The following is a 19,003-nucleotide window of genomic DNA, read 5'->3' on the forward strand; positions in this document are numbered from 1 at the left end:
TCATTTTTACATTTATATAAAATGCATACGTTCAGATAAAGATGTTATCATGAAGAGAAAAACAAGTACAAGCTTATTTTTAAAATACTATTGAACACTATTTTTTCTCTGACATTTCACAGAGGCATATAACATTTTAGATTTTTTTATAATGAAAAGTGGATATCAACTAAAACGTAAATTTCTCTCTTTTTTGACAACCCATTTCATTGTAGAGGTGCTTTATTTCGAATTTGTGCAATCGAAATCGAAATTGAAAGGAGAATATGTGTAACACAAAACCTGACAAGTTCCAATGCATTGATAATATATATCTAAGGCGTCCCTTTCCTTCTGAATATACACTTTTGATACCTTTTAGTGTACAAAACGATCCGGCCTAGAAAACAATAACCAATTGCTATAATGTGGCACACCTAGAAGCAGTCTAATTAACCGACAAAAGAAATATTTTTCTAGTTAGCAACAATATTCCATGAACTTAAAATTGAGAATGGAAATGGGGAATGTGTCAAAGAGACAACAACTCGACCATAGAACAGACAACAGCAGAAGGTCACCAACAGGTCTTCAATGCAGCGAGAAATTCCCGCACCCGGAGGCGTCCTATAGCTGGCCCCTAAACAAATATATATACTAGTTACCTATTTATTTGAGTATTTAAAACTTATTTTGAGTTTACTGTTCAATTATAAATATAAAGAAAGATATAATAAATTCATTATGGATACCAGAATAAAAAAAGATGAAAAGGCCAGAAAAAGTACGAATATAAAGAGCATTGAGACCCAAAATTCTGAAATTTTTGCCAAATACCGCTAAGGTAATCTTTCAAAAAAAACACTTTTTATGACGTCGAAAGTATTATCTTTACTTCCTTCACTTCTTTTTGAAGGTCCCGTTTTAATTTGTTTTATATGATCCTAGGTATTGATTGACAATAGTGATCAGGTTAATATAAGCCGTCAGGTAAAACCCAAAATGTAATTCATAAATGGGTTAAAAGTTGTTTGGCATTTGATGATTGAAAAGACGCAATGCACGAAGTCAATTCTTAAGAATTGACTTATCATTTTGAGACGGATCAAAACATCAGAGGTTCTTTTTTTGATAATCTATTGGACTCTAAACATCATATAGAATATAAACAGAGGAAAAGTGTCCACCATTAATTAGCTTCTGAATTGATAAAATACGGAGAAAGGAGACCTTTTATACTTTTACCTTTATTTTCTTGCAGTTGACGGCGGCTGGTCGTCCTATGGAAATTGGAATTCATGGTCGTTATGTAATGTATCTTGTGGTGATGGTAAAAAATCCAGAACCAGGAATAGGACCTGCACAAACCCTGTACCAAAATATGACGGGAAACAATGCATTGGAAAGGTTGTGGAAAACATAACCGCTGATTGCAATACATTACTTTGTCTAAGTAAATAACACGGTTAATTATACTAACATAACCCGCATATTAACATTGAGAAAGAAAAAGCGATAACGAAGGAGGAACCGCAAAACACTACACTTTTTAAAATGTGCATAATGATTTATGAGATAGAATTTCCTGGTTCGCAAAATCTAAACTATCCCTTCTCACGTAAGATGTTTTGTTTCCTTCCTTGATTTGTCTCTTCCTGGTCGATTTACGAGGTTTGAACATCGGTAAACTACTTTCGCCTTTATTAAGTACGATATTTTAAAAGTAATTTTTTTATAGACGAAACCTCGCGTCTGGCGAAACAAAAATTTAAGCCTGGTATTTATTATGAATTTCCTGCTTTGTAAACAGTAATGACGTTAAAAAAAGTAATGTTCCAATTTTCATAGTCGTAATCCCGTCCTCTTCTCCTAGGTTGAAACATCTCCGATATTGGTTAACGCAGAATTTTTAAATGCCATGAGTAATTCGACCAGAGTTTCGGGAGCACCAAAGATCCCCGGGGTTTTGGTTGGGTTTTCGTTTTGAAGTCTTTAGTTTCCTGTGTAGACTGATGTTTGCATTTTCGTTGTTTTTCTTTTAGATCATGGTTTTATCTCTTTTTCATTGACTTAGATCTTTTATTGTCCCTTTAGGTATCTTTTGCCAATTTGTCTACACGTCTTTGTGTCATAACAATATTTCTAAAACAAAATTACAAGATATTGAAGCAAATTTGGTGCACTCAATTAGCGATAATAGAAAAATATTAGTGAGTGGTGCCTGATCATACATAAAAAAACAACCTTTTGTATCTTGTGTAAAAAGTGAAAAAAAGGTAATTTTAAATTTTGTACGTTATCTGAATAGTCATCAGTTCAACAGGTCAATGTACATTTATTTCAGTAAACGGTGGATGGTCACAATATACTTTATGGAGTCAATGGGGAAATTGTTCAAAAGAATGTAATGGGGGATTGAAATATAGAACAATATCAAGATCCTGTACAAATCCAAAGCCAAAGTTTGGTGGTTTGGAATGTGATGGTAAAACGACAGAAGAAGAAGAAGAAGGAAGAGTTTGTAATATTCAGCATTGTCCATGTTAGTATAAAAAATAATAAGCGGTAGCGAATATCAAACAAACTGACTGTAAATTCAGAATTTATTGGGAGGTTTTTATTAATCTGAATAATGCGACTGGGTGGGTATCGCAATAATTAGAACTCGCATTCTGATATCTGATACATTTATCTGTATGCAGATTTTCTAAACTCGCAATAATTAACCTTGCATTTTTGCAATAATAAATGTACACAATAATATCCGAATTTACAGTAATTAAAGGAGGGCAAAGAAGAAGATAAAAACATGACCAATAAAAAAATTTCATATCAGCGTATCGAAAAAAACGTATATCGCCTTTGAACATGTAAAGTTTAGCTTTGAGGAATGCAAAATATCATTAACACCATAAGAAGTGAACCAAATGAAACTAGAGCAATTTATAAAATGCTTATGTATTTTTAAGATGCCAAGGTGAAAAATAACCTTCATTTTCGCCAAGTTGTGCAAATGTGATTTACCATGATAACACGAAATCTCCTTTTTAGATAACATTATATTGCTAAATATATAGTAAAACAATTTATTATTTAAGGCAAAACAAAAGGAAATAATTAAAAGATACACAAAAAAAACCTTCACAATATTTTAAATTCAATCTGACTGTAATATTTAAAATGTTTTATATTTCAGTGGATGGCAATTGGACAGATTATAGTGAGTGGTCACCATGGGATACATGTAATGTCACATGTGGTGGAGGATTTTATAGTCGATATAGAAACAGAACCTGTGAAAATCCAGGACCTATGTTTGGTGGAATGAATTGTTCTGGAGATGATATAGATCGCCAAAAAGAAACTTGTAATAAACAACGGTGTAAAGCAATAGGTAGAATATACCCTACTTTTTATGAACTGTACCTCTACCTCAATATTAGACAGTTACGCAAGGTTGGACAATAACAAAATTATCAAGTACATTATTTTCTTATAACTAATACTATGAAAGACTACACTTATTTGGTGTTCGAATTCCACAATGTCAAAAATCTTAATTCACAGTTTCAGATATAAGAATTTGATCGATTAAATGATAAATTCATCAACAATTAAACCGTTATCATAGATCCTATCTCTTTATATTGATATGCTAATAATAAAAACTTTTATTTGTTTTTATATCTATACTAGCAACAAGAGGGAGAACAACAATTATCAAAAATCGCTCAGTTATATTACTACAAGAGAATTTAAGTCAATGTATGTACCCAATAAAGTATGTAACAACAACTTTATGATTAATGTATGCCAGGTATTTGAAAGGAAGTTTAGAATTCACAATATTCCACTCAATATTTTCAGAGATGTCAGATGTGTCAAAGATACTGTCATCAGAGTTGTTTAAGAAAGGTATTAAGTTACCGTTAGAAATAAAAGAAAATATAAATATTTAATAAAAGCAACAATAATCTGCAGTAACAACGGAAACAACAAAAAACAAGAAAAGACAAGCAACATTTTCTTTTATTCATCAATCGTCATATTTAATATGAAAAAGTGATTTTGGTATTTTTAACAACAGACAGCTGTCTTACCAATATGTCAATCCCTTGTAGATAGTCTTACCAGTATGTCAAACCCTTGTAAATAGTCTTACCAACATGTTAATCCCTTGTAAATTGTTCAATTAGAGACTCTCAAAGATAAGAAACAACTACCTTATGTGCCAACTAAAAATTCCTTTAAGTATAACATAAGACAATAACTGAGAGGGTGGGACAAGCATAAGAAAAAATAAGCTAGTTTTGAGAATGGAAACGTATGATTGCATCCCTATTTTTTGTAAATCTCGATCAGAGGACTAACAAAAGGGACATAAAAGAACAGACAATAAAATCAAAGGAATATCACTTACCTCTATAATAACGTTAAAATAGAAAACTTACTTTTGGTATTTTAGAAAAGAATCTGAAAATACCACAGGATATCTAAACTTATGCGTTGAAGACAAATTCGCAATGCCATGGCAAAAAACGAAGAAAAGACAAACAACAGTCCACAAAACACAACATAAAAAAATATAGACTGAGCAACACCAACCCAACAAAAACCGGGGATGATCGCAGGTGCTCCGGAAGGATAAGCAGATCCTGCTCCCGTGTCAAAATAAAAAATCTATAAAATGTATAAAAGCTGTCTTTTGTCTTTGTTTTTGTGCTTATGTAAGTTCTTTCCAACTGATATTTAGAGTATTATAAAGTTGGGTTTTTCTTTTGAATTGTTTCTCATTTGTTTATCCTGGGGCTTTTTGAAGCTTACTATACGGTATGGGTTCTGATCATCGTCGTAAGCCGTAAGGTGACCTGTAATTATTAACATCTTAGTCGTGTGGTCTTTATGGGTAGTTGTCTCAGTTGCAATCATACCAAGTAAATTCATTATAGATATATACCAGGTTTAAAATTTTGTACGCCAGACGCGCTTGTCGTCTACAACAAACACATCAGTGACGCTCGAAAGAAATAGTTAAAAAGGTCAAATGAAGTACGAAGTTGAAGAGCATTGAGAACCCAAAATTTCGAAAGGTTTTGCAAATTACAGCTAAGGTAATCTGTTCCTGGAGTAGAAACAAAAAGTCCTTAGTATTTCGAAAAATTTAAAGTTTTGTAAACAGTTAATTAATAAATTTATAATTTACAAATCTCCTCACTTTTATATAAATACATTTCACAATTACATAAAACCTAATATAATATCGTACTTAATCTGTGTTTTATTATTAGAATACATAAAAAAGTTAAAGATCTACTAGAATGTTTGTTTTTAACTCCTATCGATAAGGTCAATGTATCATTTAGAGGGTAAGTCAAAGTCTATTTTCACAACTGAGAATGAATTCAAACATCTGAAATACAAAATTACTCAATTGATAACCGATGTTCAAATAAAATATCACGGATTTCGTCGGGAAAAGAATAAAGGGACATATATACAAATATTTCCTTTGCTCAAATAAATATAAAAGAAAATAGTCCCCTTCTTTATATACAGTTGTTCAGCAAATACTCACGTCCTTAAAAAGAAGATATAACATCATTAAATTCGGTACGAGAGAACATGAAACCAGGCACTTAGGATATCATTTCAATGACGAGTGTTACTCATAGTTGTGCCTTAAGCTTAATTTGTCTATTACATTTTTTAGCTCTTTACTATGGAATTATACCAGGTGTATTGTTACTGATACTGGGTGTTTTAATTGTGTGTGTGTGATTGTTAGGAAGAGGAGGAGGAGGAGGAGGAGGAGGAGGTAAGCTTCATCGATTTATAGTGGAATTAAAAATGTCTTGGAGAACACTCAGTCTACCTTTTAATCGCAGTCGTTTTGAATAACAGCGATATTAGAAAAGAATATGATTGCATTGATAAGCTTGTTCTCATCGTGAATGTTGCTTTTAAAAAGATAAACGTTCAAGGCATCCACCGTGTAAAACAGTTTTTAGATAGCATCACATGAGAAAGTAATCAATACCATCAACTTTCCTTAATTATTTAAGGCTGTTCAAAATAATCTCAGTTTATTTGTTTCGAATTTATAAATCCTATGATATTATTTTAAAACTGATATTATATCAATGTAATACAAAGATGTCAGTGAGATCTTCTTGGAACCTCAAGTGGGATGCATATTTTAGTCATGAACGGACTACGCAAAGGGCAATTACGATTCTATATGGTGTCCGCGAGAAAGATAAATAATAGAATGGGATAATAAGCATTCTTTTTCATTTTAGATATCTAAAGTGTATAAAATAATGATATACTTATTCTTATAAGCAAGATGAGATGGTCTTTTGTGTTATGAGTATCACAATTTTCTTTTCTGTAATTATTACATTGAAAGTTGATATAAAATAACTATGAAATTGTTCTCCCATTTAAAAAATCAATAATAATATAAGAAAACATTCTTCACAAGCATTTGATCCATTTGATCCAGAAAAATTGTCTTTTCTATTTTCAGTTCAATATTCTTAAAGACATATAATTTCCAGAATACCACATACATGACGCCAGGTAAAGATGAAGCAATTTGTAAAGATACAAAATTATCATGTTATTTGGAAGAAAAACAAATTACAGATAAAAAGGAAGAGGATCGATATACAAACATGGACAATAAGCTGATTTGCAGTGCTGACACTGATCTAGACGATGAACACTACGACTATGCGAGGGACGATGAAGATCATTATGATAAATATGTCGATGAGAGCGATCACTATGAAGAATGTGACAATGTTGTTCGAGAGCCACTGGACGAAAGTTGTACCAAAAATGCATCAAACGAATTTCATACATTTAAAAACTTTTGAATAGTCTGAACTGTATACGCAATTTCTTCTTGTATTTATTTGAAAAATGTAAAATCATCATTGTATATATTGATAATTTTGCTGTAAATGGAATTTGATGCGACTGTCATACAAATGAGAGGTTTAGCTAGCTTTAAAACCAGGTTTAATCCACCATTTTCTACATTAGAAAATGCCTGTACCAAGTCAGGAATATGACAGTTGTTATCCATTCGTTTAATGTGTTTGAGCTTTTGGTTTTGCCATTTGATTATGGACTTTCCTTTTTGAATTTTCCTTGGAGTTCAGTATTTTTGTGATTTTACCTTTTACATGCTTGATTGATTGCATGTAACTTGATTTAGATCCTTGTTAGCGATTACTTATCATGATGAAAGGGATTATCATTCTCTTACAAATTTAGAATATTGTAAAGTGTAAAGTGCTCAAGGTTCAAATGATCTCCTGATTGCTTTTATTCAAGAATTTGTTTCATTGTCAGTGCAAAGTTTATAATTAATGGATGACTTCCCTTTTAAGCATTTCATTTATGTATTGGTCTTAGTGATGTAAAGACTAACTTTAAAATTGGGAAATTTTAATAATTTGTGTTTTAGACGTTAGATGACACAACGTTACAATGAAATGGTAGAAATTGTATAAGTTTCCTAATTGTGAGTATGAGTGTAAATTATGTAATATTTTTAATAGTCAGGAATTATCTTTTTGTTTTTTTTAGTTCAATTTAATAAATTCAAAATCAAATTGTATTGCACAGCCAATTCTATTCCAACTCTTTACATCAAATACTACTTACTTAACTAGTCAGAGTTTAAATGTTCAATGAAAATGCTTTTTACGGGAAATTCAAAAGTTAATTCAATTTATTTAATCTTAAAAGTTTTTTTTCTTTTTCTTCTCTTTAGCATTGCTTATTTTTTTTTTTTTTTGTAATTTGAAAGTTACAAATATTCGCATAATAACACAAACGGTATCAATTGTACTGCGCAAGTAACTTCAAACTTATTTTAAGGTTTTTTGTTTGTTTCAAAATTCAACCTTCAATCAATAACCCCCCTCTGCAATAATCCTAATAAATGTGCTTCGGGCAGTTGTAGCTCATTTATAGAAATTCTTTGTTTTGAGCGTGTAAATAGGCCTAAACAAAAGGACAATCCCCTACTAAGAACATGATTTACATTCATTCTTCACAATTAAGGAACACCAAATTCTACACTTTAATTGGTCAGGAGCACTTTGCTATATTCTAAAATCTGTCGCTTAAATGGACTCACCAAATTATATTCAATTGTTTCATTTGTGTGCCTAATTTCATTAAGTTTTCAATTTACTGATTTCTGTTCACTAATGGAATCAATTTAAAAACTTACCTTGAATTCTTGTAATTTTTACATGCCTTCACTGGGAATCGAACCCTTCCTTAAAATCTGTTATGTGTGACTGACATCAACACATCTACGAAACCTCTCGGCTACCATGGGTTATAATATAAATGTCTAGTTTATATATATAAATGAACATATGAGACACATCGGTACAACGGACACAGAGGGCTTGTATCTTTATGTATACAAAATAGACAATCGTATAGTATAAGTTGGTAGCCGCGAGGTTAACATGGTTAATATCAATGAGTTAAAAGGTCAAGTTAAAGGTAGAGACTTGCCGGTTTAGGTTCGAATCCCTGTATTCTCTTTGTTGTCTCTATTTTTTAGTTTTTCCGTTTTTCTTATTTTGTATGTAAGTGTGGATATTTTTGTAATAATTGCGGGTTTTCCCGTTTATTTTTGGATTATAATTGGCTATTTCACATAATTGAAAAGCAAATGATTACATTCAATTTGTCCATTTTTATTGTATAAATATAGTATGCTTTCATCTGTTTTACTAGGGGCCTCGGTGGCCGAGTGGTCTAAGTACTTGAACTACTGTATCACTAGCCAGTCAACACTGAGGTTGTGGGTTCAAATCCCGCACGGGGCAGGTGCACTCGACTCCAATCTTAATTGACTATGATTGTCAGTTTTCCTACCGAAGGTCGGTGGTTCACTCCGGGCTCTCCGGCTTCCTCCACCAATAAAAACTGACCGCCACGAAATAGCACAATAGTGTTGAAAGTGGCGTTAAACATCAATCTTTCAATCAATCAATCAATCTGTTTTACCACGTATCTTTACAAATGTTTATTCGCAAATCCCGATGAGAGTAAATCGTGATGTGTTTAGAATTAGGCTTCTTGATAGAAATTTCGGTAGCATACTTATTATATGTACTTAGAAATAGGTTCGAATATGTCTTATTTTGTAAATTACGGATGATATTCAGATGCCTGATAATTTATAGACAGACGTGTTGTGTTATATTTGTATTTCTCTAACCAATTAATTGTGAACTTAGATTTATTAATGCATCGTTGAACATGATAACATGGTTATTTAAACTCACTTATAATACCTTCTAATTAAGAAAAGGCTTTAATTTTGAAAAGACATCAACACAATAGTTTAAGTAAGAGATACAGTGATAAAGCGTTGATTCATGAAAAACAAACCATTCGCCCTCCGGGCTCATGGTTTCTTTTTCAAGAATCAACGCTCATTCATTGTATCTTTAATACAGAAAACTTGAGATTTAGCAACACAAACCGCATTGATCACAAGGGAAAACAGCATGTGCTCCACTGTTGCCACGCGTCGTCTTGTGGCCCTTTATTTTCAAGTGAACTTAAGAAAAATCTACTTGTAGATGCAATACTAAATAATTGCATTATGCCAAGTGAATAACCAATACTTTCAAAGGTAATCGCAGATAATGTGAATAATACTTGTTTATCAATTTTTAAGAAGATTTATAATACGTCGCATAACTTCAGTGTGAAATTAGAGGACATCAGTTCAGTCAATGGTCCTCTAAATCTAGGTACATTTATTTTGACAAAACTCTACGAACAACCGGTAGGGACATTATGTTGTAATCATTTCTCGGTTCTTAGATGACATTTTTTAGTTCCAAATTGATATTTCTCAGTTCTGAATTGACATTTCTAAGCTCCAAGTTGACGTTTCTCACTTCCAAGTTGGAAGTAAATAAATTGGAAAAATGGAATTAAAATCGAATGTGCCTACCAGAGACTTTTTTAACTGATATATATACGGTAAATGGTTAGCAATTATTGAGGAAAATAATCTTCGCAATTTTAACCCAAATGTAATTTAAAATAAAAGGTAATCAATGAGTTCAAACTAAAAATTGCTGTCATTGTCAAATTTTCTACCAACTACAACCTTTTTTTTTGCATCTTTGTTAGATTTACTTGTATGCTTGTTTGAATTTTTAAGTCAGTTGTGTTGTAAGTGATGTATGAATACACAGTTTTGGCTGCTGGATCCCAATTATTGTCACAGTAACCTATTATGTCTGTTTGGGTTGCTCACCCAATTTGGTCAACGAAACTATACAAATCTGTCATACAAGTTGGGGTTTAAGCTAGCTACAGAACCAGGTTTAGCCCACCAATTTCTTTGGAAAATGCCTGTATCAAGTCAAGAATATGACAGTTGTTTTCCACTCGTTCCGTTTGTTGATAACGTTTGACTTTGTCAGTTTTTATGGACTTTCCTTTTTTTGTTTTTTTTTAAAGTAAACACTTTTCAATCTATGAAATAAAAAAACGAAAAAGTTGTTAAATTATATTTATAAAAAAAAGACTTTCGTTATTTTGTATACCATGTGTTATACTCCCATTCTTTGAACCAATGTGTTTACAGTGGTTTTAAAGAATGCAATTGTTTTGTCTTATCTTGTAATTGAAATCAGGGAAACAAATAAATTCAACATTGAATTTGAAAAAAATAATTTTACTGCATGTGTTATCTTTAAAAAAAAGTTTTTGATAAAGTCTTAACAAATTGTTTGTCCCAAGAAAAATCAACATGTCCCTCTCCCATCCCCCCTCCCTGACGATTACGTAAAAAAATACCACAACACATAGTACATCAGCATAACAAAAGGCGAAAAAAAGATAAAATGTTAAGGTTGTTTAAGCAGCTCGGGATTACTGCATTTTAGCGTTTATGTCCTGCCATATTGTCTTTTTCCTGCAATACTATTAGAAATTGTTTCTGTACATTGTCCTTCTGCCAGAAATTTATAAATGCCCATTTTCTGCGTGCATCCACTCGATTCGTGAAGGCGTTTTTAACTGAATGATGTGTATAATAATTGATTTAAGTCTAAATTGGGGTTAATAGGCTACATGTAATTTTAAAGTGTTTTTAATAAGTTAGTCATATTTTGATTTTTGGGCAAATAAATAGGTTTCTGACTCGATTCATAATTATAATATTTTACATTTTTGTATTCAATAGTTTAGCCCAATGTAAAGACGGACCAATTCTAACGGATCAATCACATTCAAGTATTTGTAAATATGCAAATCATATAAGAATTTTCGAAGATTAGAACAATCAATATCGGGGCCAATTTAACATTTTAATTTAGCGGTTTGTGATCCTCTTTTGATTGCAATTATCACATATATAAGATGAAGATTTACAATTAGAATGTATCATTTGAATCAAACAATTTCTGATATAAAAATATGAAGAGGTGGAGACCAAATGACGTAAAAGGTAACATCTATAGGTTAACGTACGGCCTTCAACAATAAGCAAAACCTATTACGTATAATAAGCTAGTAAAGGCCCCGAAATAACAAACAAAAAACAATTCAAATGAGAAAATTACCGGCCTGATTTATGTACAAAACAATAAACGAAAAACAAACATATCATACATAAACAAACGACAACCACTAAATTACAGGATCTTGAACTGGGACAGTCTCACAGACATCTGAAGATTGGACAATATGAATCCACCAAAAACCATGGTTGAACTTAGGTACTTCCGAAAGACTTAAAGCTGATTAAGTTTTTTCTCTCATTGCAGATTATTCTTCTATCTCTACTATCTCTAGTATAAATATTGCTTTATGAACCGTCTTGATACTTTAAGTATTATTTATTGTCAACTTATGAATGAACTATTTCCTGCAATATGATGTACAAAGGGATGAGGCTCCGTCAAGTGTCTCCGGATGGATAGTCTATTAAACTGCTTCAAGTATTTTATAAAATTATCAAATCGCATTATTTTTCAAACTTGTTTGAAGAGTATAACATGGTACATGTTCCATTTATTTCTAAACAATAACTTGTAATTTGTGCCTGTGAAATAACAAAGTTGAAATGAGATTAGACATTCTGTTTTTTATTACTTTACCGACCGTTACCGTTGTAAATAGGTAAGTTACTAAATTAATTTCCGTATTCGTAAGTTTTAGTATTGCTATGTTCCACTATCTGTTTTAATGGCTAACACATTGACTTAAGGTTAAGCTACAGTAAATGGGTCCTGTCGCACTTCTTTTTGTAAATTGTTTAGCGTACAACTACAATATGTTAAACCTTAATCGAAAAATCGAAAACGTGATGTATTTTTCTCTTTTACTTGCTGAAATATTTAAGAAATCAATGCTTCTTTTTGTAATTTTATTGGGTTGTAAAAGTGTTGACTGAAGCACATTTTGTATGAAGCGCTTCCGCGCTTCATTCTAAAAATGTGTACACGATCATCACTTTTACAGCCCTATCAAATTACTTAAAGAAGCATTCATTTCTTAAAATAAATTTTTTATGCTAAGACCATGATTAAATTTTTTTATCAAGTTATTGAATAAATTCCTTCAAAATACATGTAAATGTACATAAAATGCCCGACAAATCGGTGAAAACGTTCTTAAAATTGGCTTTTAATAAATCTCAAAAACCAATCAATAGATTTTTCTTAAAATTGATATGTCTATTACTAAAATTCATAAAAACATCGTGAAAATGTCTTTCATATAATGATTGAATTTGTCTCACAAATTTGGTTGAGGCTCTGCATTGAAAGAAAAATGCCAACAATTGCTCGTTTTGGTATTCAAAACTGTTAAAATATGTGCAACAGGCTTGCCAAAAATATTATTCTATCACATGTGGAAGTGGATAAAGATATTAATGTGAATAAAATACATGTTCTGGTGAAGTGTGGTCATATGCTATTGAACAAAAACTTTGCAATGTGAAATGTATTTTCATCCAATATGACACATTCATGACGTCATGGTAAAATCGCATAGTAATATCAGGCAGTTTCATATGATTCGTTGAACGAAAAAAAAATCAAAAACAGTTGTAAAAAAACTGAACAATTTTGTGAGTTCCACCTATATTAATAAACTCCTCTAAGATAACTGTCCTTTTAAATTTTTCGTGTCGTAATTGCAAAACTGGTAAAAAGACCCCCCCCCCCCCCCAAAAAAAAACCCATTAAATTACCGTTGTAGAAGTTATCAATTATAACATTATAAGGAGAATATGAATTTCTAGCAAAATAAAACTAAAGGTAATGTAGACACACGATTGTGTTGTGTTGCATATGATCTTTGTTTGTTTGATTAGTACCTTTTCTCACAAAACGCATCCGGTTTTTCGTTATTGTTGAATAGACCACTTTCGAGTTATGTCCTTCACCAGAAAAGTTCGTCAATTTTGTGCGCCTTTGTGACGTCATTTACCAGATAGAGGGGATCTCTTGTATCCCTGCTCTATTAAAGTTCATCAAGCGTCTTTGTGGTCGTCATTATGCAGGATAAACTAGAAATAATATTTGTTCCGTAGGTACTTAATCTCAATTCCCTAATGACAGCAGTGCTGAATATCAATTATAAAAACTTAATTTGCCGAATAATTCGTGCAATATAGCATTATCATTTTTTTCAACCAATCGCTCAACAGAGGAACGGAAGTGCCGACGCCCCTAAACGCACGAATGATGTTCACTAAAACCAAAGTTTTTGACGGAAATGCAACGAACGCGAAAGTTGTCTATTACTTTAAAAAGATTACTTAAATATAATACCAGTTGCCTAAATCCGCTTCATTTAGACTATGACTATGGCTTCATTACAATGCCCTAGTTTTGGTGTGTTAAGTTGTTAATATATATTTTTTTGATTTTCTGTTGGTTTTATACAAACTCTGATTGGGTCTTTACAGTGCTACATACTACTTAGAAAATGGACTTTACTCTGATTTTTTTCTCTCTGTCATATGTTTATAAGTAGAAAGAGGTAGGCAAAATTTCCTCTTCATTTTAAAATCTTAGTCATTTCCAAAAAATCTATGAAACGTTACTAAAAATTCACAGAATAATAACTTCTACTTGTGTTTGTAATTTTCTAAATAACACTTAAATATGTATGTTGAATTGAAAAAAAATACTATGATTAAAATAATGATAAGTATTCAGCTCCTAAAGAAAAAGAAAGGGATTTACGCCAAAGATTAAATATCCATACAAGTTTAGCTAATAATTTATTTTCATTGTCTTTTTATACAAAATCTTAATAAAACCTTCAGTGCGTATTGCTGTGTGTTTGTTTATTCTACATTGGCTAGAGGTATAGGGGAGGGTTGAGATATCACAAACAATGTTTATCTCCGCCGCATTTTTGCACCTGTCCCAAGTCAGGAGCCTCTGGCCTCTGGTCTTGTATGTTTTTTTAATTATAGTTCATTGATATGTTTCGGAGTTTAGTGTGATGTCCATTTTCACTGAACTAGTACACATTTTTGTTTAGGGGCCAGCTGAAGCCCGCTTCCGGTGCGGGATTTTCTCGCTGTGCTGAAGACCCATTGGTGGCCTTGGGCTGTTTTCTGCTCTTTGATCGGATTGCTGTCTCTTTGACACATTCCCCATTTCCATTCTCAATTTTAGTCAACATTGGCAAGATCACAGGATATGACTAAAAAGAAAAAAAGATTGAAGACGTGTATATCGTTTGAGATTGAACACGTGTATATCATTTGAGATTGAAGACGTGTATATCGTTTGAGATTGAACACGTGTATATTGTTTGAGTTTGAAGACGAGTATATCGTTTGAGACCATAATATTGATCTTTAGATTTACTTTATTTCTTATGGTATGGGTGGTGTCTTAAAAGCGTATACACTGCATTTATCTTCATTTCCTAGAAACTCCCGAAATGTTATTACTTGCATGTTCTGAAGAGTAAACAATATTTTCTACACCATATTTGGCACATGATAACTAATCACTTAGCAATTCAGTCATGATTTCTGGATAAAATCTTGTATAAATATAGGATATATGGGAAAATGTATCCAATAATTTTTTTAAAATTAACATAACTACCATTTTCCAAGCTAACACGTGGTCTAAACTCATCACTCCTTGTTCAGAACACAGTACAGACGGTGTCATTCATGTAAGTGATACCAAGTATTGTAATACGTAAATGGATGTAGTATCTATTTCGTTGTTGTTTTTTTTAAATTTTAGTGCGTAGTTAAAACAACAAATTGACATTGACATTCATTTCAGAATTGAACAAACATTTATTCAAAATGGAATGATGAACTGTGGAGTCGTTTATTTTTGTTCACATGAAAATAATTTCCATAAACAGATTTACCTCGAAGTAGATTACTTCTAATGACATAATTTAAAAATCGTCATTGTCAACTACATGTATACTAGTATATGTACTTTGTCAATAATGTTTTAAAAATATTTGTAGTTAACGTTCTTGGCGAAGATGTGAACATTTAAAGAATTTAGGGGAAAACTATGAAGAGTCATATTTTCTTTCTGCAGCTTTCTTATTCTGCTTTGCGGACAAAAGTCGACTCTCCTTTTCTGGGATCTGACAAGTATGCATAATCATCTTTAAAATTGGAAAATTAAAAACTTATAAAAGAATCTGTTGCAAAATTTCAAATGCTTACGTGGTTAACAATTACATAGAATTAGACAAATAAGAGAAAACAACTTTTCCATTAACTGTTAACTATGATCTATACCGTTTTCTATTCTAAACAAAGCAACTGAAACATGCATTAATACATTTGTAGAAGAAGGAGGAATGAGATATTGCCAATAGAATACGGCTTATAATTTTTAGACATTTTTCACTCTAAAAATAGTTATATTTTGTGACATCGACATTGCTTTTTTAGATTTTGATGTATTCAGAAACACACTCTTTATACTTTTTGTTGGAATCTATAATTTATATTTTTAGAATCTTCATTTTTGAAGAAAATAAAATAATAATGAGAATTATCTTACATATATCATTATTCATACAAAAACATTGTCACCTTTTAATTTACAAAGTTACAAATGGAGAAAAACAATCCACTTAAAGTACTTATCACTTAGATAAGACGTACTATCCGAAATTAGTCAAATCAATTACTTTAAGTGTCTGAATAAGAGGGACAAGCAACGGTCAAGGATGGTAATCAATTCGAAATGAAAGTACAATGCCAAAGCCAAAAATGTATTTCTCAAAATTAGATATCAACAAAACTTTCTTTTGAAAGTTCAAATAGTTTTTGCCTTTTTGTGGTACATTCTGCAATTTGACGCCCTCTTTTAAAAAAATTCGTCATTTTTTGTTATCTATTAATTTCTATTATTTTCGGTTTTTCTGTATGATATACACATAAACATAATAGAAATAACTTGTATTTGCTATTTACTATCAATTCCAAGTTTACTATCCACAGCGGTCACTGATATATTATATAGAGAGGAGGTATCTCATTTTGTATCTTATCACCTTTTTTCCTACGTGAATTCTAGGAGCAATCCCAAGTCTAATTCATAAAATATTTAATGTACGTTTACAGAACGGATCAATTTTACTCGTCGTGTCATCGTATTTCGATTCTTAAAAGACGGAAGTATTATATGGGCGACAACTCTGATTCCGCGCCAAATCCTGTTCCCAGAAACAAATATCCGAATGTTATTGTACAGCACAATAAAGTACGAGAGTTCATTGACCACTGTGAATAATAAACTTGGAATTAATAGTAAATAGAAAGTACAAGTTATTTCTAGTATATTTATGTTCATATAATACAGAAAAACTCAAAACTTATTGAAAGTAATAGAAAACCAAAAAATAACGGATTTTGGAAAAAAAGGGGGAGGGCCAAAAAATTGTCCTGTCTCCAAGTACCTATGAGCTAATCATGAAATTTGATTGGTTACCATGAACCTTTAATTTGGCTATCACATAATTTTCTTTGATAAGGGATAACAATGTTCTTGCCTTGCAAATTTTATTGTTCCCTGCTGCCATCTACATGTCCGTGTTTTTTTGCACATTTAAAGCCGTTTGATATAATTCAAGGTCTGTGTGTTGTATTTGTTCGGTGTTAAGACATAGCGTTTGTGTATTCAAATAATTGCGTTTTAAAGATGTTTTATATTCACAGTGTATGTATAGGAACTCAAAATTACCCATGTTCACAGAGGTCTTCTCGATTGGATTATTACAGAACTAAATGTGGAGCATTCGGATGGAAGAGATGTCGAAGATCAAGGTAAAAATTAGATTAAAATGGACACAAAATTATAATATTTACATTCTAAAATAAGAATAATAAAATGTATTTTTGTTCCTAAACCGTCAAAAACAATATATGATCAAAAATAAACAGTGAGAAGGCAGTATTGCCTATTTACTTCCTGTTTGCCGAATACTTATACTAAGTAATATATTCTTACGCATAATAGTATTGTTTCAGGTAGGGTGAAGGTTGGCGCCCATTAAAACGTTTAAACCCGCTGCATTTGTTTGCATCTGTCCTAAGTCAGGAACCTGATGTTCAGTGGTTGTCGTTTGTTGATGTGGTTCATAAGTGTTTCCCGTTTCTCGTTTTTTATATAGATTAGACCGTTGGTTTTCCTGTTTAAATGGTTTTACACTAGTCATTTTTGGGACCCTTTATAGCTTGCTGTTCGGTGTGACCAAGGCTCCGTGTTGAAGGCCGTACTTTGACTTATAATGGTTTACTTTTACAAATTGTGACTTGGATGGAGAGTTGTCTCATTGGCACTCATACCACATTTTCTTATATCTATGAAAGAAATTTTCGTCACATTTTCCCGAGGAACTATGAATCAGGGCTTCCTGAAACTTGGTATCAAGCTTTGTTGGGGCATGCTTTACTGTGTGAAGACTTTTCACATTCATCGTTCACCAACTTCCTGCTCATCCAAAACTGACAGCGGGGGTATTTTTAGTGAGCAAACTCATTAATAGTATTAAATACTGATGGTTTTTTTAAAGTTTGTTCACCATTTCCCCGATTCAGAACAATAACCAACATGACAATTTGAAAGCCACTGGTCGATCATCAAAGAACTTCTTTTGACCTTCTTAACGAATAATTTTGTAAAAAATGAACCAAAATGGGCAAGTATTCAATCTTTGTCATTTGGATTGTAGGGTAGTTGTCTCATTGCCAATCATACCACATATCCGTATCTAATAAGTATTTCAGTAACATCATTACTCGTTTGTTTTACAGGAGAGTTTATTACCAGTCATATAAAATATGCACGCGAAAATGTCCATCAGGTAAGAATTGTTGTAGACGCAAAACATTAACTGTGTGTGCTCGTTTATGCATGACTATAAAAGGATATATATGATGATAATTGTTACACTGGTACCAATGCAAATGAATAATAACGTATCTTACCACTTGTTTTACCACAGCACTTTACTCTTGGTAACTCAAAAACATAAATTAATGACAATTTTCAAGCTTAAATTCAACTTTTGTTTTGTTATAGGGACCGCGTAATCAATAATCGAGTTGCATAGTAAAAAATGATTAATAAATATTGCATTAGAAGAGTGTAGTTATATATTTTGTCATGACTTGGTGCATTGGTTCATAACTTAGTTGAGGGATTTTGATTTAAAAAAAAACAATGACAAATGTAAACATTACGATTGTTTTCTAAATGACCTTCTTTAAGATAATGTAAGAAGTTAGACTGTTTGACGTAATATATTTATTCAAAAATCTTATTTTCTTTTTATCATTTTTATTTAAAGACTTGAGGCAATTGGTTGAGGAAAACACTTGTCAAAGTCGTGAATAACTTCACCATAGCATGACAAAAATCACTCCACTTAACTTCCCGCATTATGTTACCGTTCCTATGTAATTGTATCACTTAAATACTTAACATTTTTTATTTCT

At 31.7% G+C, this 19,003-nt stretch overlaps 2 protein-coding genes across 2 annotated transcripts in view; one reads left to right on the forward strand and one right to left on the reverse strand.

The window, feature by feature from the left end:
* Window positions 1-1,435, reverse strand: part of LOC127709723 (NF-kappa-B essential modulator-like) — a 238,806-nt gene extending 237,371 nt beyond the window's left edge. The window contains exon 1 of the mRNA XM_052215399.1: window positions 1,424-1,435. The gene's annotated coding sequence lies outside the window, so the exon portion shown is untranslated. The remainder of the gene's footprint in view (window positions 1-1,423) is intronic.
* LOC127738306 (SCO-spondin-like) overlaps window positions 1-19,003 on the forward strand; it is a gene marked incomplete at its 5' end in the record, with an annotated part of 56,167 nt that overhangs the window by 13,311 nt on the left and 23,853 nt on the right. Inside the window, 8 exons of the mRNA XM_052249511.1 lie at window positions 1,241-1,432; window positions 2,324-2,521; window positions 3,176-3,373; window positions 3,847-3,894; window positions 5,690-5,745; window positions 12,095-12,165; window positions 17,222-17,329; window positions 18,320-18,369. Of these exons, the coding sequence (XP_052105471.1) occupies window positions 1,241-1,432; window positions 2,324-2,521; window positions 3,176-3,373; window positions 3,847-3,894; window positions 5,690-5,745; window positions 12,095-12,165; window positions 17,222-17,329; window positions 18,320-18,369 (921 nt within the window). The remainder of the gene's footprint in view (window positions 1-1,240; window positions 1,433-2,323; window positions 2,522-3,175; window positions 3,374-3,846; window positions 3,895-5,689; window positions 5,746-12,094; window positions 12,166-17,221; window positions 17,330-18,319; window positions 18,370-19,003) is intronic.

Source organism: Mytilus californianus, unplaced genomic scaffold, assembly GCF_021869535.1.
Source record: "Mytilus californianus isolate M0D057914Y unplaced genomic scaffold, xbMytCali1.0.p SCAF_1, whole genome shotgun sequence".
Lineage (NCBI taxonomy): Eukaryota > Metazoa > Mollusca > Bivalvia > Mytilida > Mytilidae > Mytilus > Mytilus californianus.